The sequence below is a fragment of the Mesoplodon mirus genome (assembly GCF_964341445.2).
Source record: "Mesoplodon mirus genome assembly, chromosome: 5".
Lineage (NCBI taxonomy): Eukaryota > Metazoa > Chordata > Mammalia > Artiodactyla > Ziphiidae > Mesoplodon > Mesoplodon mirus.
In genome coordinates, this window is record NC_138980.1 from 46,595,910 (window position 1) to 46,618,790 (window position 22,881).

General features: G+C 46.8%; 1 protein-coding gene across 2 annotated transcripts; it reads left to right on the plus strand.

Moving 5' to 3' along the window:
• Positions 1-1,839: 1,839 nt before the first annotated feature.
• SLC1A6 (solute carrier family 1 member 6) lies at positions 1,840-22,640 on the plus strand. Of its 2 annotated transcripts, XM_082620859.1 has the most exons (11): positions 1,840-2,172; positions 4,085-4,179; positions 7,533-7,744; positions 8,543-8,680; positions 10,196-10,400; positions 11,179-11,221; positions 11,643-11,986; positions 15,193-15,426; positions 16,771-16,965; positions 20,776-20,910; positions 22,084-22,640. In XM_082620859.1, exons 3-11 carry the CDS (start codon positions 7,540-7,542, stop codon positions 22,277-22,279), a joined length of 1,695 nt encoding a protein of 564 aa, XP_082476985.1. In that variant the 5' UTR covers positions 1,840-2,172; positions 4,085-4,179; positions 7,533-7,539; the 3' UTR covers positions 22,280-22,640. The 2 variants fall into 2 exon arrangements, with proteins under 2 accessions (XP_082476985.1, XP_082476984.1); XM_082620858.1 differs by lacking the exon at positions 4,085-4,179.
• The last annotated feature ends 241 nt before the right edge of the window (positions 22,641-22,881 follow it).

The window sequence follows — 22,881 nt, forward strand, 5'->3', positions numbered from 1 at the left end:
CAATTTCTTAGAAGAGTTTTAGATTTACAGAAAGATTGAAAAGATAGTGCAGAGTTCCCATATCCCTTCACCCCCCAAAAAATTTCCCTTATTATTATTCCCCTATCATGAATATCTTCCATTAGTAGACACACTTGTTACAATTAATGAGCCAATATTGATACATTAGTATTAAAGTCCACACCCTATTCAGATTCCCTCAGTTTTCTCCTAATATCCTTTTTCTGTTCCAGGAACACATGCAGGACCCCATATTACACTAGACAACATGTCTCCTTAGGCTCTTCTTTACTTGTTTTAGACTTTCCTTGTTTTTATGACTTGACAGTTTTGAGGAATACTGGTTAGGCATATTGCAGGATGCCCCTATTGGAATTTGCGTAACTTAAAAAAAAATCATGATTAGACTGGGGTTGTGAGTTTTGGGGGGGTCCTCCTTAATTCTAAGAGTGTGAAGTGGTTTCAAGATCCAATAGTTTGAGAACCACTGGTGTTTCTTCTTATTATTTTGTGTGAAAGGGCAAGGGGTGCTCTGTCTTCCAGCCTCTAGCACAGCTTGAAGCATAGTGGGTGGATGAACGATAAATATGTGTGGAGTGAATGACTGTATAAACCAGGACCTCAGGGGCAGCTCGAGGCTCAGAAAAGGATGCAGAATCATCTGTGCACAGCTGGTGACTGAAACAGAGGGAGTGTGAAGGTTTCAGGGAGGAGTTGCAGGTGTGGCCCAGGAGAACCTGACATCTAGGGCAGGGGTTCAACTTCAGCCAGACATTGAAATCATTTGAGGCGCATTAAAATATGCCTGAGCCCCTCGCCCAGGGAAGCTGATGAGATTGGTCTGGGGTGCCACCTGGGTATCAGAATGTTTAAAGGCTCCCCTGGCGATTCTAAGGTACAGCTAAGTTTGAGAACTGCTTATCTAGAAGGTATTGTGTCAAGAAGGAGAGTGGGGGCTGTATGCACAAAGAATTGGAATTGGGGTGGCTGCTCCCTGGCTGTGTGACCTTGGTCAAGTTATTGAACCTCTCTGAGAGCCTGTCCCCTCATCTGCAAATGAGGGTAATGATATCTACTGCATAGGGGTGTGTAGATTAAATATGAGTAAAAGAGCCTGCCTAGACTAGGAAGTTGCCGTCAACAATTGCTCAGTAATAATAGCAAACATGTATTGGGTTTTTATCACATGCCATGCTCTGTGCTCAGCTCTTAAAAATGGCAATTCGTTTTCAGGAGAGGTAGGAGATATTGGAAACAGCCAAGTCAGTGCCATTTGGGAAGAAAAGCAAAATCAACATTGCCCGGTGTATCCTAAAGAGTGCAAAGAATAATATTAATTACAATACGAACAGCAGTGATTTGCCTCCCAATTGCACAATGCTTCACGCTGCAGGGAGGATTTCCATGCTCACGCACTTCAATTTTCTCAGCTTTAATTTTCTGTGGGGTCGGCAGAGTCATCTCCGTTGTTTAAACGAGGAGACCGGGCACAGAGAGGGAGAGGGGCTGGCTCAAGCTCATACAGCGGCCAAGTGGCCAAGGATGGAATGTGCGCCCCGAGGGAGAAGAGAGGCAGCCGAGCCCACGCAGAGGCTGCTCTCACTCGGACGCTCACGCCCGCGCCTTCCTCAGACCTCCGTTGAGGATGCGGGCTTGGGCCCAGTGGTGCCAGGGCCTGGTCCCCGCGCTCTCCAGGGATGTTCTGGCCTTGGGAGTGCTCAGGAGGCGGCGGGAGGCTGGGGCTCGGAGGCGCGGCTCTGAGCTGGGGGGCGGGGGCTAGACGAGAGAGAGGCCAACCACCCCGCGTACCCCAGGATCCCCTCCCTCCCCAAACAGGCGGCGCCCTTTCTCCCGAGCTGCAGCTGAGCCAGGGCTGGGCGCGGGGGAGGCTGGGGGCATCCCGGAGGGGATCCCGACCCCGCCCCCCACCTCCAGCGACCCGGGGCCCCCACACCCACGTGAACGCAGGGCTGGCGCCGATCCCACTAGCTGCACAGCGCGTCGCGGCTCCGCGCGGGTACCTCGGCCTTTTGGTCCTGGAGCCGGCGCTGCGCGGTCTCTGGCGGGTCCCCCCTGCCCTGGCCGGGCGCTTCTCTGGGCTCCGGCTTCTGCCTCCCGGCGCAGCGCGTAGGCGGACACGCGGACTGGCCGCCCCCGCAGCTCCTGGCCCTGGTGAGTGGGAACACCACGGCTCCTCGAGGGCGGGGGCTCTGAGGTTCGGTGCAGGCGGGATCCGAGGCCGGCTTGGCCTACCCTGGGGTCGGGCGGGTGGGGCGTCCCCTGCGCCCACGTTCCCATCTCTCGGCTGCTCTTTGTCTCAGCTGCTCCCTGACTCTTAGAGTCGTAGCCTCCGCTCATCTCCCCGTAGCCCTGATCAGTTTCCTATCGCCTTAGTTAACCCAGATTCTCCCTGCCCATCTCCCTTCTCATCCTGTCCCTCTATCCCTGGCCTCTACTGGTGGGCAGGTTTCCATCTCTGCCTGATGCCTGGTCCTTTTCCAGGGCTTGGTTCCCTTCCCTGTCTGGGGCTTATTCCTCCAACTCCGGAGGGACCTGGTTGTGACAGACTTTGGCCATCGCTGCGGGGGGCGGGGGGCTGGGTCCGAAGTTGTGTGTGGGGTGGTGATGGTGTGTGTGTGTGAGACTGAATTTATGAGTAGGGTTGCCTTCCCAAAGAGGTGGATGGGCCTGAATGTTTAAATGTGGGAAGGAATTTGGATGTCTGAAGTTTTGTGTCCCAAGTTGTGCGTGTGTGTAGGAATGGCATTTCTGCAAATGTCATATGGAGTGTCATTTACAAGGGTTGTTGTGCAAGGACGTGAAGGTGTATATGTATGGGGTTGTGTGTCTGAGGAGGGGTGTGGGGTTTTGTGTCTGACGGCATTCATGAATGCGTCAAGTGTGTGTGTGTTTGTGCGTGTAGGAATTGTATGACTGATGCTGCATGAATGGAGTTGCATTTCTTTTTTTTTTTAAATTGAAGTATAGTTGATGTACAATATTATATAAGTGACAGGTGTGCAACATAGTGATTCACAATTTTTTAAGGTTGTACTCCATTTATAGTTATTATAAAATTTTGGCTATATTCCCTGTGTCGTACAATATATTCTTATAGCTTATATATTATAGCAATATAGGTTATTTTATACATAATAGTTTGTACCTCTTAACCCCGACCCCTAAGTTGCCCCTCCCCCCTTCCCTCTCCCCACTGGCAACCACTAGTTTGTCCTCTATACCTGTGAGTTTGTTTCTTTTTTGTTATATTCACTAGTTTGTTGTATTTTCTAGATCCTACATATAAGTGATATCATACAGTGTTTGTCTTTCTCTGTCTGACTTATTTCACTTAGCATAATACTTGGAGTTGCATTTCTGAAAGTGTGTGGGTTGTATGTTGAACAGTTCTGTGTGTGTGAAACTGTGTGTGTGCAGTTGTGTCTATGTCAGTTGTACACAAGAGGTGTGTGAGGTTGTGTGTTCAAGTGTGTGTATGTGGTGTGTGATGTATGTGATTTCCTCCTTGTCTTTCCCTCCCTTCACTCACTCCTCAGGCTAGCAGAGTATTGAGATAAAATGTATGGAAAGCATCCTTGTTTGCCCACTGTAGGTTGCTTCAGCTTTAGAATGTAGGAGTTCCTTCCTTTTTGCCCCTGGCTCTGAGAGATGCCCCTCTCATCACATCTAAGAGTCTGGAGGTTGTGAGAACCAGGTGGGGGACCCATCCTTGAATCCCTGAAGATCCTGGAACACTAGAAGGGCCGTTTCCTGAGTAGGAAGCCTAAGAAGCAGGGCCAAGAGAAGGCCTAGGACCAGGAGAGACTAGAAAAGAGAGAACCCAGGGTGAGGGGAGAAGGCCCCCGGGGGTCCAAGAGAGACTGAGAAGGGGCCAAGTGGTGGCCAAGATCCTGGGAAAACAAGTTCAAGTCAAGCATTTCTTGGCAAGTAATGCAGTCAGGACCAAGCAATGTTGCTGGGAAGACCGTCTCCCTTGTCAACATTTTTCTCAGTCCTCAGTCATGTGTCTGTTGGATTTCTGCTTTTTATTAACCTTGGTTGTCATCTATTTCATGCTCACTAGGTGCTGTTCTAAGTGTCGCGTGAATTGGGCCATCAAAGCCACACAGAAAGTGACCAGTTCCTGAAAGGTGGAGTGGGATTTGAAACAGAGCTCATGTACGCTTTTCCTCTAGGCCAGGGATCTCCAAAATTTTTCAGTAAAGGGCCAGAGAGATTGTATGGAGACCCATAAAATCTCTGTTCCAACAACTCAGCTCAGCGCTTGTAGCACAAAACTAGCTGTAGACAGTACATAAAGAATGAGTATGGCTATGTGCCTATAAAACTTTATTTACAAAAACAAGCAGCGGGCCAGAACTGGTCCTTGGACTATGGCTTGTACATCTCTGCTCTGTACCATTTTTTGTAAGGAAGAGATAGGAAATAGACAAAACTAGCTCTGGAGTTTTTTGTGACTAGTTTGGATCTCAGCTGAACACTCCCTTGGGACCCATGGGCAGCTTCATGCTATTTCTTGGTGACTGAGAACATACATCTTAGAGATGAGGGAATAATTACACAGTTCCCATGTAGTCTGTGGTCTCCTGTCCGGGATTTTTCACAGCCAGCTGAAAAAAAACATCACGGTTTCAAGTGACAGATCCTTTGAAGCAGGACCCCAACTGGGGTTTGACATTGGGAACCAGGGCTTAGAGCTGGAGGAAGCAGGACCAGGAAGGCTGAGGCAGATAACCCCATCCTTGGGATATGGGGAGGGTGAAGGAGGACAAGAAACATAGTGATCTCAGAAAAGTAGCTGCTCAGCCAGCAGCAGCCAAAAAAAAGTTCAGGGAACTACCTATTGGTCTGTCTCTGAAAGACTCCCAGCCTGATCTGGATGGATTCAGGCACTGGGGTTGGGGTTAGGGCTTGGAGGGGGTTGGTGGCAGGGAGAGGTATCTGAAGCACTGATATCTCAGAGAGAAGCTGGGGGAGGCCAAGTTCTCCTTACCTGTACAGCCACCCCAGGCAACCCAAATATGCACAGTCCAGCACAGGATACAATATTTACTGTCTTTCCATGGCTTGGGGAGTTTTTTCTAGGAGTTAAATGAATCTAGTATATCTGTCGGGAAGCAGAGAGCACACTCAAAAAGGGGAAGTGAAAATTAAGGACTGTTTACAGGGTTAAACCAGTAAAGTTGGCACAGCACTCAGAGATCTGCAAGAGTCGGGGAGCTGTAGGGAGGGAGCAAGACGGGGACCTGGGGAGAGCTGTGGCTGTAACAAAGGATTGCCTTTATTTTTTATTATAATACATTTTGATATATAACATTGTGTAACTTTAAGATGTACACCATGTTGTTTTGATATATTTATATATTGTAATGTGATTTCCATTGTGGCAGTAGCACCTCTATCATGTCACGGGAGCCAAGAACACTCAATGGGGAAAGGATAGTCTCTTTAAGAAATGATGTTGGGAAACTGGATAAACAGATGAAGAATATTGAAATCAGACCCCTATCTTACACCACTCACAAAAATTAACTTGAAGTGGATACAAGTCATAAACATAAGGCCTGGCACTGTAAAACTGCTAGAGGAAAATGTAAGGTAGAAGCTGCTCAACTTTGGTCACAGCACTGATTTTTTTTTTTTTTTTATATGACACCAAAAGCACAAACAACCAAAGCAAAAACCAAGTGTGACTACATCAAACTTAAAAGCTTCTGCACAGCAAAAGAAACAACAAAATGAAAAGGCAACCTACAGAATGGGAGCAAAATTTTGCAGACCATATATTGGATAAGGGGTTAATATCCAAAATATATAAAGAGCTCATACAACTCAATAACAAAAATCATAAACAATCTGATTGAAAAATGGGCGGAGGAACTAAATAGTCATTTTTCCAAAGAAGATGTCCACATGGCCAAGAACTGCAGAGGATTGTTCAGTGGGAGCTGTGGCCTTAGGTAGAGGAATACAGTTAAGGCCAAACAGGGGCCTGGCAGGGGATGCTGAGAGAATGCTCCACCTACATCTCCTCCCACCTTCCATTCTCCTGCTGTTTTCTATTGGCCAGACTGAAAGGGCAAGGAAGCCCGGGCAATGCCAACTGTAGTGGTTAGCCTTTTGCCTGGGGATGAATCTATAGGGATAACAGAATTGTCAATATGCCTACAAGAGGGGTGTTGCCACCTTTTGCTGTGAGATCAGTATAGGTAAGCCTGCTTATCTTTCTGGAATAGGAGGTGCCCAGGGCCCACGATACTTTTAGGGACACCCATGCAAACGTTTTCGCTTCTTTTAAAATCAGAACAAAGAATTTAACTTTCAAGTCAAAGAAAATGTTTTAATATGTAATATTACTGTTCTCATCTAAAAAATGGGGGTGAAATTTACACAACAGAAAACCAACCATTTTCAAGTGGCATTCAGTGGCATTTAGTTCATTTGCAACATTGTACACCAATCACCTTGATCTAGTTCCAAAATAATATATTCCTTTTTATACCAATTTGGCATACCAAATTATACCAAATATAATTTTAATATATATTTTAATGGAGGAAGGGGCCATGAAGGCAAATTTTCCTCAGACTCATGAAGGCAAATATTCCTCACAATTTCCAAGCTGCCCTATACATGGAAGGTGTTTAGTTGGTAAAAGGATAGGCAAGTTTTATTTCTTATATGCATTTTATTTAATATGTATTAAGATATAATAAGCATTTCAAGTAATGATCTAAAGTTTCCACTTTGGATTACATTTATTTAGGTAAGTAAATAAGATGACATGGATATGGCTGAATGTCAAGAGTCTGAAGTTTGGGAAACAGTGCCTGGCACCCCAGAGTGACTCTGGACATCACATTTTTCTTCAAAAATGGATCCTGAGGAGGTGCTGGGATCAAGAATTATCACCATTTCCATGCCATGGGACTCTCCCTCCCCCTGTTGCCCACTTGGGCATTCACACAGAGCAGCTGCATTTATTGGGCACGAATGGTTTGCCAGGCACCTGCTGATTCTGTCGTTGAGGAAAGCCCATTTGGTGGCACCTCCAGGCTAGACAACAAACTGTATTAATTTGGGGGGCTAACCACAGAGTGCCTTGTTTAAGGCGCTGAGTGAAGTTGATGCTCAGCAAAGATTTGTTAGTCTGGTTTGTGAGCTGCGTCAGCTCTCAATTACTTGTGATGATCTCATGAAATGAGGGGTCTGGAGTTAGAGAATGGCAAAAACGTCCATTATATGGTGACCTACTTCTCTGTCTCTTGCCAGCCATGCCTGGGAGTGATTCTGAAGACCTTGATCTTTTTCTGCCAGGACATGACCCTTGAACCCCTGGCAGTGTTCTCAGGTGGCCCAGCGCAGGCACATCCCAACAGACCGACACTGCCCCTCCCCTGCTGTTTGGACTCTCTCTGAGTTCATCACCAGCTTCTTCCACCCTTCCCCTCTTCCCACATCCGCCTTCTGTCCGGCCCCTCACCAGGCCCGGGCCCCTTTGTACCCCGCAGGTAGACGATGAGCAGCCATGGCAACAGCTTGTTTCTGCGGGAGAGTGGGCAGCGGCTGGGCCGGGTGGGCTTGCTGCAGCGACTGCTGGACAGCCTGCGGCAGAGGGCGCTGAGAACGCGCTTGCGCCTGCAGACCATGACGCTCGAGCACGTGCTGCGCTTCCTGCGCCGGAACGCCTTCATCTTGCTGACCATCAGCGCCGTGGTCATTGGTGAGTCGTCTGGGAGGGGCGGGCTCTGCCCCTGGAGGGCGAGGACTTGAGGGAAGTTTCCCGCACAGCATATTTCTTCCCTCCACTTACTTCTTCTCACCTGCACAGGTGCACACGTCCACCATTCCCCCTCCCCAGGACGTGCTCACACAAATAGGTATACATTCTTGCAAACACATCTGTGGGTACACACTATGTCTCATCTATATGCGTGTGTATATACAGGCATAAGTGTACACCATACAAACGCACACTTTCTGCATATGAACACACACAAACATGAACACGTTTTTATGCGTGCACAAAACATACAGGTGCAAAAAAGTAAACACACACTTGCACACATATACTAGAACTTATAAACACGTTCACACACACATGCATTCCTGTGCACACACAATGGCACACTTAAGAGCTTGAATACATGTGTACCCCCGTGCTTGAAAACAGTAACATACACACAAGTCATACCTGTATACACACATAGGAAAAACATGTGCATCTCAGATACATGGACCCTCATATACAGGCACAGATACATGTGCACAAGTGAGTACACACTATCACATATGTGTGCATATGTACACATGAATGTGTGCAGACATTTACACACATATCAACATAGTAACATAAATTCATACATTCCACAATGTACACACAAACATGCACATTCATAGAATGTTTCTCTCTTTCTTTCACCTCTACCCACACACACGCCCTTCTTGGGATGGATGGATGGCCCCTGCTTGGGACTCAGTGACCAAATTCAACTCTACAGACCCCTCATTTTGGCCCTAGGGGTCAGCCTGGCCTTTGCCCTGCGCCCATACCAGCTCAGCTATCGCCAGGTCAAGTACTTCTCTTTCCCTGGAGAGCTTCTCATGAGGATGCTGCAGATGCTGGTGCTGCCACTCATTGTCTCCAGCCTGGTCACAGGTGAGAGAGCCCAGGCTAGTGTTGGCGTCCAAGACCCATCCCAGAGTCCAAGCTGAAACCTGGAGCCATGGCTGTTCCAAGCATGGGACCACCTCCCCAACTCAGGACCTCAAACATGGAGCATGCACGTAGCTCTGAGTCTTTGGCCAAAGCCCTGATCCCAATCAGACCTGGGTTCCAGAACCCAGATGATCTGCAATACTTATCTCAGTACCTTTCCTGTACTTTTCCTTGGAGGTAAAATACCAGCCTGAGAGGGGCTTAGTATCATCCAGAGATGAAAGGAAGGCTGTTGTGGGGCAGCCAGGGAAGGTAGCTGGGATGTGGTGTGGAAGGTAATGGGGTGGGACGTGGATGAAGGTGTTTGAGATACAGATGACAGGGTGGTGGGTGGAGGGGGGGTGGAAGTATGGATGGCCTATGCAGGGGTTGGCAAACTTTTTCTGTAAAGGGCCAGGTAGAAAACATTTTCAGCTTCAAGGACCATGTGGTCTCTGTTGCAACTCTTCAATTCTGTTGTAGTGCAAAAGCAGCAGCAGATTAGTTTGTAAGCAAATGGGCATGGCAGTGTTCCAATAAAACTTTATTTACAAAAACAGGCAGCGGGCCAGATTTGGCCCATGAGTGGTTGATTGCCAATCTCCAGATTTGGGGATGGGTACGAAGGTAAAGGGAAGGAAGAATGATTTCTTTGGGTTGGGTTTCCTTAGAAGCAGAGACTGAGAAGGGGCTATTTGCACAAGTGATTTATTGAGGGGTAGCTCTCAAGAGGAACCTATGAGGAAGTGAGGTGAGCAGGATGGGATGGGGAAAGAAACTAAGTAGAAATGTGGGTTCAGAAGAAGGTTGGCCTCTCAGCCTGATCCCACGGGGAGCTCTGGAGAATGTGCAACACTACAGAATTGTTCTCCACAACTCTGCCACCGTCTAAATCAAAGGAGCTGGCCTTTTGAATCCCTGTACCAATCAGTCACTGGCTGTAGGTCTCCCATGGGGACTTGGTGGGTGAGTAAACTCTGTTCTGCTGAGGGCAGCCCTCAAGAGAAGGGGGCAGTATGAGTTGTTAGCAGCCAACATGCTCAGCTGTGGAAGGATAGGTGTATCAGCATGATAAAGGGTGTCTTGATAGGGGACCAAAAGTATCTACTACAGATAGTGTATAGTGAGCTGGGTTGGAGGGAGGTGTGATTTTGGGGTGGATAGGAGGATGAAGAGAGCAATGCAGATGAGCTTATGGTGCAAAATAGGGGTGAATAGAGGATGGAGTGGGGGTTGAAAATGTTGGCTTGGAATAGAGAGAAGGTTAGTGAAGTGGTGCTTGGAATAAAGGATGGAGTGGAAGGTGTATTTGGAACATAGAATGGGAGTTGGAGGATGGCGGTGTGGGGTGGGGCAAAGGAGGAGGGATGCTTGGTGGAATGGTTGTAGCAGTGTGGGGAGTGTGGAGCAAATGGATGGGAGAGTCGGTGGTGGGGTATGGATGGGGCTGCTCGGGCTGCACCACCTGTCCTCCAGGTATGGCGTCCTTGGATAACAAGGCAACAGGGCGGATGGGGATGCGGGCAGCAGTATACTACATGGTGACCACTGTCATCGCGGTCTTCATCGGCATCCTCATGGTCACCATCATCCATCCTGGGAAGGGCTCCAAGGAGGGCCTGCACCGAGAGGGCCGGATCGAGACCATTCCCACAGCTGATGCCTTCATGGACCTGGTCAGGTGACGTCCTTTCTAATTTTGATGGGAATTCCAGCCCTACATGTAACAACCTATACTCAAGGGGAGACAAAGGGGACTGGCTAATCCAGCCTGGAAATGCAACACCCAAGTTGGGCCTAGTTTTTTTGGTACCTATTTTCTGTCCTGGAGCCTTGCACAAATCCTCTGAGAGCAGCTTACTCCTACGGATATGATCTTTTGACCCGTAGGCTAGGGAGGCTATAGTTGCAGCATCTTGAGATGGGCTCAGGACAAATAGTATTTGTCTGGTGTTCCCAAGATCCATTCGAAGGTGAATGATTCTCTTAAAGTAGCAAGATTTTGCCTGCCAGAATCAAGGCTGGTCATAGTTCTACCCTAGTCACTGACTTGGGGGGAACCTAGCATTGGAAGAGCTCAGGAGCTTTCCGTGTTTTTTTTTTGGAGACATCACTGTGTGTGAATTGAAGTCCCTGAGGTGGCATGGGGTCGTACCAAAGGGCTCAAACAGGCCTGAATTTGAGGTCCATCTGTACCCCTTAGGAGCTGTGTGCCTTTGGGTCACTTACATAAATTCTTTGTGCTTTGGTTTCTTTGTATGTAAAATGGGGACATCAATACCACTCACTTTTAGGATTATTGTGGTGTTTAAATCAGATCACATAGGTAAGGCACTTAGCTTGGTTTTCAGATGTTGGCTGCTATTATTACCATTGCCATTGCAATTATTATTACTGTTATCAGTCTAGATTCTCTTCTAAGGTCTAACCACGTTCATTCATCTGATGTTTTTCTGCAGAAATATGTTTCCGCCCAACCTTGTGGAGGCCTGCTTCAAACAGGTCAGGGGGAAGTACATAGTCTGATCAAGGAGGTTTGGAGGGTTGGGGGAGCTTGCTGCTGAGTGAATGGTCCAGGAGTGAGGGATGGGAAGAAGGGCCTGACAGAGCATTGCCCAGGGGCTTTTGGAAGAGTCTGAAAGAATGTACTTCCTATTGGTGTGGTGATCAAGGCAAGGTTAGAGAGAAGGACTTAGGTCAAAGGCTGCCTGGGGATGGTAATGGAGGAGGAACCAAGGCTTCTGATCATAGACAGTTGAGGAGACAGACCCCAAAACCTGTCTGAGCATTGCCCAGGGAGCTTGTGAAAAATGCAGAATCTCTACTCATTCTTCCATTCATTGGTTGTTCACTCCCTCATTAACCTGTTTATGCACTCAATTTGCTATGCATTTGTCTATGGCCCAATATCTCCTTATTTCAGTTTAAGACGCAGTACAGCACGAGGTTGGTAACCAGAACCATTGTGAGGACAGAAAATGGATCTGAGCTGGGCACCTCCATGCCTCCTTTATCCTCAATGGAGAACGGAAGCAGCCTCTTGGAAAATGTCACACGGGCCATGGGCACCTTGCAGGAGGTGCTGAGCTTTGAGGAGACTGTGCCTGTGCCTGGCTCAGCCAATGGCATCAACGCCCTGGGCCTTGTGGTCTTCTCGGTGGCCTTTGGGCTGGTCATCGGTGGCATGAAACACAAGGGCCGAGTCCTGCGGGATTTCTTCGACAGCCTCAATGAGGCTATTATGAGGCTGGTGGGCATCATTATCTGGTGAGTGCTGGGCTGTGACAAGGGTGGGGTGGTGGTGGTGATGGCACACAGAAGAGTGTTGTCAGGGCTGGGAAGTGAGGCTGTGGGGCAGCTCCTGAAGTGGTTGTTGGGACCACTTGGCCAAAGTCATTTATATATGCATTGGTTAATTCACACCCTCACTCATTCACTTACTCATTCATTCATACCTTTGTGCAATGATTTATTCACTCATCCACTCCCTTGTTCATCTATTTATTCACTCATTTATTCATTTGTACTCAAGCTTCTGTGCATTGTTCATTCAGTCCATCATTTATCTATCTTCTCATTCTTCTATGGATTGGCCAAATTATCCATTCATTTATTTATTTATCTTCATTCTTCCATGAATTGGTTCATTCATTTTCCCATTCACTTGTTCATTTTTCTGTGCATTGGTTAAGTCACTCATTCATACATTCATTCACTCATAAATTCATTCACAAACTCATCCATGCATTAGTTAATTCTTTGATTGATTGATTGATTTACTCACCAAGTCATCTATTCATTTGGACTCATTCTTTGACTCACTTGTTCATCTCTACATTTGTTATTCTCTCATTCACTCAATCACATATTCCTTGCATTCATTCATCCATTTGCTTAACCCACTCATTCATTCACTCACCCATCATTCATGTCTCATTTGCTCATTTTCTCACTCATTTATCTGCTCACTGATTATTCCTTAATTGACACATTCATTCATTCATTCTTTAAATCCCTTCATTCTTTCAGCAGACATTTTCCCAGGCTGACTTTATTTTGAACTCTGGAATACAGAGATACATGGAATTCAGTCCTTGTCCTCAAAGAGCTTTCAAAGTCTTGGAGGAGACAGGCACATATTAGATAAATATAATACAAGAGTCAAGAGACATTAAAAAAGTATAGGGAATATGGATAAGTAAGCAGCCAATGAGAGATATGCAGTGAACTCTGTCTGGGAAGGTGAGGAGGAAGTCATGGAGACATCCACCTCTTAGTTGGGTCTTGAAAGGTGAGTGAGAATCCAACAGGACAAGAAGAAAGGAGAGGCACTTCAAGCAGAGGGAATAGAACATGCAAAGCTCGAAAGAACCTGAGTTGTTTGGAGAATGGTAAGGAGTTCAAGAAGGTGGGAGCCTACCTAGGGAGTGGTGGTGGAAGATGTTAACGAGGCTGTCTTCCCAAACTGGGGAAGACTTTGTACATCATCCCAAATAATTTGAAAGTTGGGTGGTGGGCTAGAGGCTAAGTTGAGAGCTTGGAAAAGCAGCTGAGGGGATTGGGAGGGGAAGCTTATCAAGGACGAGCAAGAAGATTGAAAAGGAATATTGAAAGCTCAACTGAATTGGGAACCATGAGTTTATAGCGATGTCCTTGGCACGTTTGGGAAAATATCCGTATGTGCCAGGTGGCTGAGTATAGGAGGAAAGAAGTCATATGCAATTGATCCAGAGTTGAGGAATTTTGCAGAGTGTGAGAAAGGAAAGATGGAGGTGAGGGATTTGAGAAAGGAGTTTACAGGTTATTCACAGAGGTAGGTCTGGAGTTGGAGACAAGTCAGCAACCACCCACCAGGGCTAACCTCAAGCCCAGCTTGGGGAATACAGGTGTGACTGGAGGAGTCCCCTGTATCCTCATTCCCACAACCTCAGCTTGGGTCTCATCATTTCTGACCTAAGCTGTTGCACCACCTCCCCAAGCAGTCCTCACCTCCTCCAATACATCCCCCATGACAATGACCAAGTGTAGACTTCAATTTCTAAAGAGAGAGAAATAACAAAGGAATCCTGGTGATGGGTGAATTATGGCATCACTGGCAGAAACTCACAAAACTAAGCAATGGGCTGTTTTGAGTGGAAAAGAGGTGAACCCCCTATGAACTTGCTTCATCTGTCTTCTCTACTCTTCTTTTCACTCACTGCTCCAGCTATACTGGTCTTCTTTCTGCTCCTCCAGTACTTCTAGCTCACATCCATCTCAAGGTCTTTGAACTGTGCCTGCAATGCTTTCCCCTCAAATATGCATGGTTCCTTTTCATCATTCAGGTATCAGCATAAATGTCACCTCTTCAGAGAAGCCCTCCCTGACCACTCATTCTTACAGCCCCACTCACTGATTCTCTTTTGTAGTTATCACCACCTGAAGTTTTTAATGACATATTTCTCTGTGTATTGCATAGTTCCCCCATTAGGATGTAAGCACCATGAGGGCAGGGACCATGTGACTGGAACATAGTAGGTGCTCAATGGATATCTGAGTGAATGAACAGATAATTTAATAAGACAGGTTGTTTATAATTAATTTTTTATTGGAGTGTAGTTGATTTACAATGTTGTGTTAGCTTCTGCTCTACAGCAAAGTGAGTCAGTTATATATATATATATATATATATACATATATCCACTCTTTTTCAGATTTTATTCTGTATAGGTCATTATAGAATATTGAATAGAATTCCCTGTGCTATACAGTAGGCTCTTATTAGTTATCTATTTTATATATAGTAGTGTGTATATGTCAATCCCAATCTCCCAATTTATCCCTCCCCCACATTTCCCCCTTGGTATCCGTAAGTTTGTTTTCTACAGCTGTGACTCAATTTCTGTTTTGTAAATAGGTTCATTTGTACAATTGTTTTTTAGATTCCACATATAAGCAATATTGTATAATATTTAAGACAGGTGGTTTAAGATGTCTGTGGGAAATCCAGGTGAAATAACTTAGGGCTGGTGAATGAGTGAGAATATGTACTTATAGGAAAGAGAATAGGGGGATACAGGTTACAAATGTAGAGCAAAGAGTTGGGGGAAGTGAATAAGGGAAGTTAGAAGGCCAGAGATAGGGAGTGTCTGGGCAATGTCTAGGGAAAAAACCCTGAGGACAGTGATTATTTCGGGGGACTTGAATCGGGGGGTGGGTGAAGGAGAGACCTTATAAGAATGTATATGTTGGAGTTGTAGGAACTCTTCCGCTCTCTGCGGGCGAGCTGTGGGTAAGCAGGAAGAAAAGGTGGGGTTTATTTGTGGGACCCAGCCCCACTTGTTATTGTGTGGGGAAGGTTGGAGTGGAGTAGGGTGCCGTATGGTGTGTGTTGCCTGGCTCCAGGGTCTATGTCGCAAAGCCTGGGGGATGCTAGCTCCAGGCTTGGAGGGGAGGTCATGAGGGAGGCCTGACAGGTGTCTGGCTTGGCCCAGGTATGCACCTGTGGGCATCCTGTTCCTGATTGCTGGCAAGATCCTAGAGATGGAAGACATGGCCGTCCTGGGGGGTCAGCTGGGCATGTACACCCTGACCGTCATCGTGGGTTTGTTCCTTCATGCCGGTGGCATCCTGCCTCTCATCTACTTCCTCATCACCCATCGGAATCCTTTCCCCTTCATTGGGGGAATACTGCAGGCCCTCATCACTGCCATGGGCACGTCTTCCAGGTATGGCCTTGCTCCTCACTACTGGTACCCTTCCTAGGTTCACTCTTTGCCTTTCACAGGCTCTCTTAGGAGTCCTGCCCTCTCTGCCACTACAGAACCTCATCTGGGTTGTATAGTAATGTCAGGTGCTCTTGAAGGTCTCCAGGTGGCTCAACAGCTGGGCCCTGATCTTTTTCCTGGGCTGGCTCTCCTAACCCCTTTCCTTCCTTTTCTGTTTCTCTATTTATTTGTTTATTTTTAAAATATTTATTTATTTGGCTGCACTGGATCTTAGTTGCAGCATGTAGGATCTTCGTTGCCACGTGTGGGATCGTCATTGTAGCATGCGGGGTCTTTTTAGTTGCGGCATGTGGGATTCAGTTCCCTGGCTAGGGATCGAACCCAGGCCCCCTGCATTGGGAGCATGGAGTCCTAACCACTGGACCACCAGGGAAGTCCCTGTTTCTCTATTTAATATGGAGGGAGAACCAGCTGCAAATTTTGAGGTTAAGACAAAGGGTCCAACATGCCTCATGATCTCAGTCATTTTCTACCTCATAGGGTCTCATCTCCCCTTGAGATGGCCTCTGGGAGCCCCCTTGGCTTCCTTCTTTTTTGTGGTTTCAGGGGTTTCATAAAGAGCTCCCCTCTTCACCATCAATCAAATTCAAAACAATCTGAGATGTATCACTAGAGCCAACCAGAAGGAAGAAAAGTATCATTTTTATTGCTTGTAACACTTATTGGAGAATGTGCCTTTTGATCTGTGGCCAAAGAGGATTGGTGCCATTGTACCCCAGAATTAAACTCACTGGGTTGCCACAGGCATGGACACCCAAAGATCCCCTTTGTGGGTTCAGGATTCTCACTGCATGATATAAAGCTGACCAGACAGAGCACATGTTTTATGGACCAGCTGATCCCACATGGGGAGAGAGAGACCTAGAAGGTTAGTGTAGCTGAGGTCACTCCCTGAATAAACATGGGAAGTGGGGAATAGGAGTCTTCTGTAATACCCCTCTCTTAGCCCTGAGGTGTGGGAGCTGAGAAGGCCCTTTGCCTCCTTTCTGGGAGTGGATAGTTAGAGTGAACTGGTGACATGAACTAGTGTCTAGTAAGTAGCCCTCAGCTATTGGCTTTAGGTGGGTCAAGAGACCTTCAGCCTGGGGGACCTCATTGCTGTGTGCTCTCTGTGTCATGAGGAGTTCCTCTCCCCCACGCACAGTCATCAGCCTCTGAAATGTTAGACACCTGCCATCTTCCCCTTGCTCTAGCTCCCACTTTGCCTTCCAGTGTTCTCAGGGGGAGCCCTCCCTTGGCCCATCGTCACCACTTATTCTCAGCCCTTGGGGTTCTCTCTCCCAGCTCTGCAACACTGCCCATCACATTCCGCTGTCTGGAGGAGGGCCTGGGTGTGGACCGCCGCATCACCAGGTTTGTGCTGCCTGTGGGGGCCACCGTCAACATGGATGGCACTGCCCTCTATGAGGCCCTGGCCGCCATCTTCATCGCTCAAGTCAACAACTACGAACTCAACCTGGGTCAGATCACAACTATCAGGTGAGTTGGCTTTGGGTGGGACCTGCCAACAGCTGAGACCTAAGAAGTCATTAGCTTGGCTGGGGGTGTTGGAGGGAAGGGAGTCACAGCAAGAAGTAAAGGGAGCCTTTGGATGTTGGAAGGGGGATGTGTTGAGGGGTGCAGGAAAAAATAAGACATGGTTCCTGAACTCAGGGAAGATCCAGTCTAATGAAGGAAAAAGACACACTGATGATGATGATGATGATGATGACAGTGTTGGTGATGATGATGTAGATTACAGAGGTGATAGTGGTGATGATGATGATGGCCAACATTTATAAAACACTTGCTGTGTTTCATACACAGCATTAAATATTTTACAAGTGTGGGCTCTTTGAATGACATCTCATGACGTCCTATGCATAGTTCCATTACTGCCCTTGCCAAATTAAAAAAAAGATTATCTGCTTATTATGGGTAGCGTAAGAGTTTTGGGAATCCAGAGAAGGATTATCTAACTCAGCTGATGCTGTATAGCTTTCTTTTTCTTTCCATTTTCTTAGCCTCTCACTGAATAATTTCAACATGCAAACAGGTGTCTCTTCCATCATCTTCTTTTCAAAGTTCGCTGACCTTTGGAATTCCAGCCACCTACCCTTGGGGCCATGTCCTGGACTTTGCCTCTGCTTAGCCTGCTCTGACATCTCGAGTATGTGCATCATGGCCACAGTCTCCAATCTCTCCATCCTCTTACTTTACTTCCCCTATATATTTTCTTTAATTCCATGAAAATTTTTGCTTCTTCAACTCCTCTCATTCCCTCCATTATGGTTTCACTTTCCCTTTATGTGTTTTAGTTCAGTGCCTCTCAAACTTTTATGTGCATACTAATCACTTGGGAGTCTTGTTCAAAAGCAGATTCTGATTCAGTGGGTCCGGGTTGGGGCTTGAGATTCTGCATTTCTAACAAGTTCAGAGGTGATGCTGATGCTGCCGGTCTAGGGACCACACTTGGAACCATGAGCTTCCAGACTTAGAGTATGGAGCTTCATTCTTTCATTTTCTTGAGAGCGTCTTTGACATCCTTACCCCTTAGTCTTTCCAAATCCTCAACATTGGGGATTTCAACCAACCACTTTATCTGTTCCTATGTCAAGGTGTCTGAACCCAGCTAGAGAAAAATCTGCCCACTGTGGTGATTACTGCAGTGACCACTACAAGACGACGCATTACATTATCAGCTAAGTGTATTTCCACTCAGAAATCCCTTTATATCAGTGATTCAAAGTCTTGGCTACACATTAGCATTACCCAAGACCACCTACTCCCTGAGGCTCTGACTTTGCTATGGTGGGGGTAGGGTATAGGCATTGGTATTTTTGTGAAAACTGCCCAGGTGATACTACTGTGCATCCAGGGTTGATAAACCACCCAGTTGGTGGCACCATTATCCATCCCTCATTCCAACTCTTCACTCTATTTATCTTCCAGCTCCATTCTCCAATTTTCTTCCGTGTAAAAGATCATATTGCCTTATACCTCAGGAGTGTCACTGAGGTTACTGGGTGTGAATGGACACAACTTTCTGCTCCCACAACTCAAATTTATTGTGGTATGCATCCATCCATGCTTTCTTTCCCCTGATCTCAGTTTAAGCATGGATCTGTTGCTCTATTCAAAACTAATTCCTCTACAATTCCCCAAATCTCATCCCTCCTATCTTCTAACTCTGTCAGCTATTCCATTGCTTACTTGCATTTTCAACTCCACTGCCTCTACTTGACCTTTCTCTATAGCATATGAAGGCATGCTGATGTCTCTCACATATTATAAAAATAAAGACCTTAGACCTAGAATGCTAATGATCTCAGGGAAGCTGGACTCCAGTGCCCATGCTCTTTAATGGAGCATCCTACCCTCCCTAACAGCTCTCTGCCCCTCTTGGCTACATAGGGATTGTGAATAAAGGCAGGTACCACAATGTCATGCAGTATAGTACAAAGCTGGCTTGGCTGGAAATACTGATAACTGGGGTCAGCAGCAGGATGGAGTGCTCTCTCTTTTTATAGGGGTTCTGAGAGACCACTCTGCAGATAAGGAAAACAGGCTGAACTCGGGTCCCAATGGCTTAGGGACATTCAGGGATACAGCTTAAATCTGGGCACTATGACTGGTAGCATCTGGAGGTTCTGTGAGATGTTGAGCCCATGTGAAGTCCCTTCTACTATGGGTAGAGGAAGTCCCAGCTACCTTGTTACCACACAACCCAGAGATCGCCTCTGAGTCTTTCTTCAAACAATCTTCCTTGCCTTTACAAAAGAAGGCTGTGGTATGAGAAGCCTTTTCTAGGGGAAAGCAAGGATGCAGTGAAGATGACATGAAGATAATTTCAAAGGAACACGTTTTGATTTGTTTGTTTGTCTAGCTTAGGGTCCCAAACATTGCAGTGAGCACTTTTCATGGGAACTTTCACATTCTGGGGAGTAGAGAAGTCATCAAAAAGGGTAAGGACTTTTGAGGGGTGTTCTTAAATGGATCAGGGAACTGAGCATCACTTCTAGCTTCTAATCTATGCAAAGAGCTTGGTGGCAATGGTCAGCTTGAGACCCATCAGGTAATTGCTTCAGAATTTAGAGGCAGATTGTGATTGGATGGTTAGAGATTCCTAGTTTGGACTGAAACTTAACAAAGTTTGAGTTGGATTATTGGATCCAGGTGGAATTAGCTGGATCTTATCATTCCATTGAGAGCATGATGCCTGCCTCCCAAGGGCATGCACAGATCACTGTTTATGTCAGGGCCAGCACTCAGAAGAGATATTCTCTCTCACTTAAGATAATAGTAATAATGACCCTTCTTGGGGCCCTATTCTCAAAGCACTGTTCTATTTTACTGCTCATAATAACCCCTCAAGGTAGGTATATGTCTACCATTCTATAGATGAGGGAATATAGGCTCTGAGTTTATGTCCAAGGGTGTACAGCTGACAAATAAAATCTGCTGGACCCCAAAGTCCATTCCCTGTTCGTGAGCCCAAATGTTTGCTCAATCACTGTTCTGTAAGAGATATCATCTGTGTTAAGCATCTTGAGTAGCTCTATGTTCACGACTATAGAATTTGGGAAAGGACTTCAGAAGCCACCGGTGGGGGGGGCATCAACCTCAGGGCCCTAACACCTTTCCTGGCAAGCCCAGTGGTTTTATAATTCTTCTTAGCACACCATGCTAGACATCCGAATTGATGCAGGAGCTAAAATCTAGCCTACTTGTGATCCAATCTGACCCTCTACTTGATGGTAGATCACCATCTCTTTCATTTTCTATGTGTTTTACCTTTTAGTTTTCCAAATCCTTATATGTGTAGATGTCTAATTTTTTTAAATTCACTCAGCACCATAGACAATTTCTTCTTTTGACTCTAAATTTGGTCCACCTTCCAGAGTTCTGTTCCTGGCAGCTGGACCTGTCTATACTGGCCTACCTAATTCTAGCACATGTGCACATGGGGAACTCAAGCTTCTGTTTTACGGCTGCTGCCCAGGTTGATTCTTCTGCCTTCTTCCAGTCCCCAGAAGCAACTGGTTAAATCCTTACTCTTGCATCTGCAATATGAATTGTTTAAAACCTCTATCACTGGGTGGACGTCTAACCAGATCCCAGCAAAGGACGAGGGAACATAACTGCGTTGGCATTCAATGAAAGTCGCTTTGGATTTGCTCTTTATTTTTGGGAATTTGATTTAAGATGCCCTGGGAAACTGACCCCTTCCCTCCTTTTGTGTCTCTTCTGACACTGCCTCATCTCTCCCTTCCCTCCTTCTGCCTCGCTGTGTTCTCTCTCCATGTGCAGTATCACGGCTACAGCAGCCAGCGTTGGGGCTGCCGGCATCCCCCAGGCAGGTCTGGTCACCATGGTCATTGTGCTCACCTCGGTCGGCCTGCCCACTGAAGACATCACGCTCATCATAGCTGTGGACTGGTTCCTGTGAGTGCTCTTCAAACTCTGGTACTATCTGTCCTCGGACCCACCACTCTCCCTGCAGCACTCCCAACACATGGGCTCTTATTCCAGCAAGGACAGAGTTCTAGAATTTATTTATTTATTTATTATTATTTATTATTATTATTATTATTTTATCTTATATGACAAACAAAATCTATTTTCAGCTCTCGAGGTGAGTTCTAGAATTTTAGAATGAAAAGGTGGCCTGGGGGAATATCCCAAGACATGTGGATCCCAAATTCTATAGAGTTAACCTTGGGAAGTGGGGCAGGGAGGAGGTAAGCAATGGCGTCTTTACCCGTTATCTAGAAAAGCCCTGCTGTACCTGTTTTATGTAGAAGTCACCAAAAAGGTGATCCTTGGGGGCAGAGCTGGCTTGCAAATTTAAGAAAAAATTCTCAACTTTCATTTTTAATTAATTAATTTATTTATTTTTGGCCACGCTGTATGGCTCGAGGGATCATAGTTCCCCGACCAGGGATTGAACCTGCACCTTTGGCAGTAAAAGCGCCGAGTCCTAACCACTGGACCGCCAGGGAATTCCCTCAACTTTTAAAAATAGGAGGTTTACATATAAAAATCTGGATTTTTGTCCCCACTTGGGAGCTGTCACCTGGATCTGAGTCTCATTTAGAAGGTCTTCAGTCTGGCCTTGTTTACTCACAGTGGTTACCTTCCTCATCCTGTATGCTGTTCAGCTCATAACCCCTAATTTTCTATATCAGACGTATACTTTTTTTTTTTTTTTTTGCGGTACGCGGGCCTCTCACCGCCGCGGCCTCTCCCGTTGCGGAGCACAGGCTCCGGACGCGCAGGCGCAGCAGCCATGGCTCACGGGCCTTGCCGCTCCGCGGCATGTGGGATCCTCCTGGACCAGGGCACGAACCTGTGTCCCCTGCATCGGCAGGCGGACTCTCAACCACTGCGCCATGAGGGAAGCCCCAGACGTTTACATTTTTTTAAAAAAAGAATTGCATTGCTAATAACAAATGTGAGCATATCAGAGCTTGGTCCACCCTGTGTTAGACTGGAATGTGAACCCCAACTTCTAGGCACAAGCACCTCCTGGCTGCTGCACCCTCTTCTCTGTGGAGCTCTTCAAACCTTGATTAACGGTGGCTTGTCTCTCCCCACCCCCACCCCCGCCCCCTCCAGTGATCGACTTCGCACCATGACCAATGTGCTGGGGGACTCTATTGGAGCAGCAGTCATCGAGCATTTGTCTCAGCGGGAGCTGGAGCTGCAGGAAGCTGAACTCACCCTCCCCAGCCTGGGGAAGCCCTACAAGTCTCTCATGGCACAAGAGAAGGGGGCGTCCAGGGGACGGGGAGGCAACGAGAGTGCCATGTGAGAGCCCCCAGCTCTGCCGCCTAGAGGAGGGAAGGGGGCTGGGGAGGGGGTTCCTGGGGAAGACCACTGCATGAGTGACTGTGCACTGAACACACATGTTCTTTCCAGCGCGTCTGGGGGAAACTGAGATAAAAGAGCAGGGATGAAAGATGTCTAAGGGCTCTGTTTCTCTCTGGGCGTATGCTGAGAATTTGTGGGAGGGTGATGAGCAAGGCAGGGGAGGAGATGTTTTCCCTGGGATTGGGGGTAAGGGGAGCTTCAGGGTCCACAAGGTGAGCGATCAGCTCATGTTCCTCATTTTCTCAAGGAGTGGTGGAACTCAAGAAGGTAAAGGAAAACTACTATTTCTCATAATAAAACAATATCCATGACCTCTGTGTCGGGAGTCCCTATGACCACCTTCGGGTTTGATGATTTGCCAGAAGGACTCACAGAACTCGAAAAAGCTCTGATGCTCACATTTATGGTTTATTGCAGTGAAAGGACAGAGATTAAAATCAGCAAAGGCAAAAGGTGCAGGGGGCAGGGGCCAGGAGAGACCAGGTGTGAGCTTCCAGTTGTCGTGTCCCAGTGGAATTGCATGCACAGCTCTTATTTCTCCCA

What these genes read in the sequence shown, in the direction of transcription:
- SLC1A6 (XM_082620859.1), top strand. Translation starts at nt 7,540, where the DNA reads ATGAGCAGCCATGGCAACAGCTTGTTTCTGCGGGAGAGTGGGCAGCGG. An exon ending in CTGGTGGGCATCATTATCTG is followed by an intron (nt 11,987 to 15,192) that starts GTGAGTGCTGGG and finishes GGCTTGGCCCAG; the next exon opens with GTATGCACCTGTGGGCATCC. An exon ending in GGTCAGATCACAACTATCAG is followed by an intron (nt 16,966 to 20,775) that starts GTGAGTTGGCTT and finishes CTCCATGTGCAG; the next exon opens with TATCACGGCTACAGCAGCCA.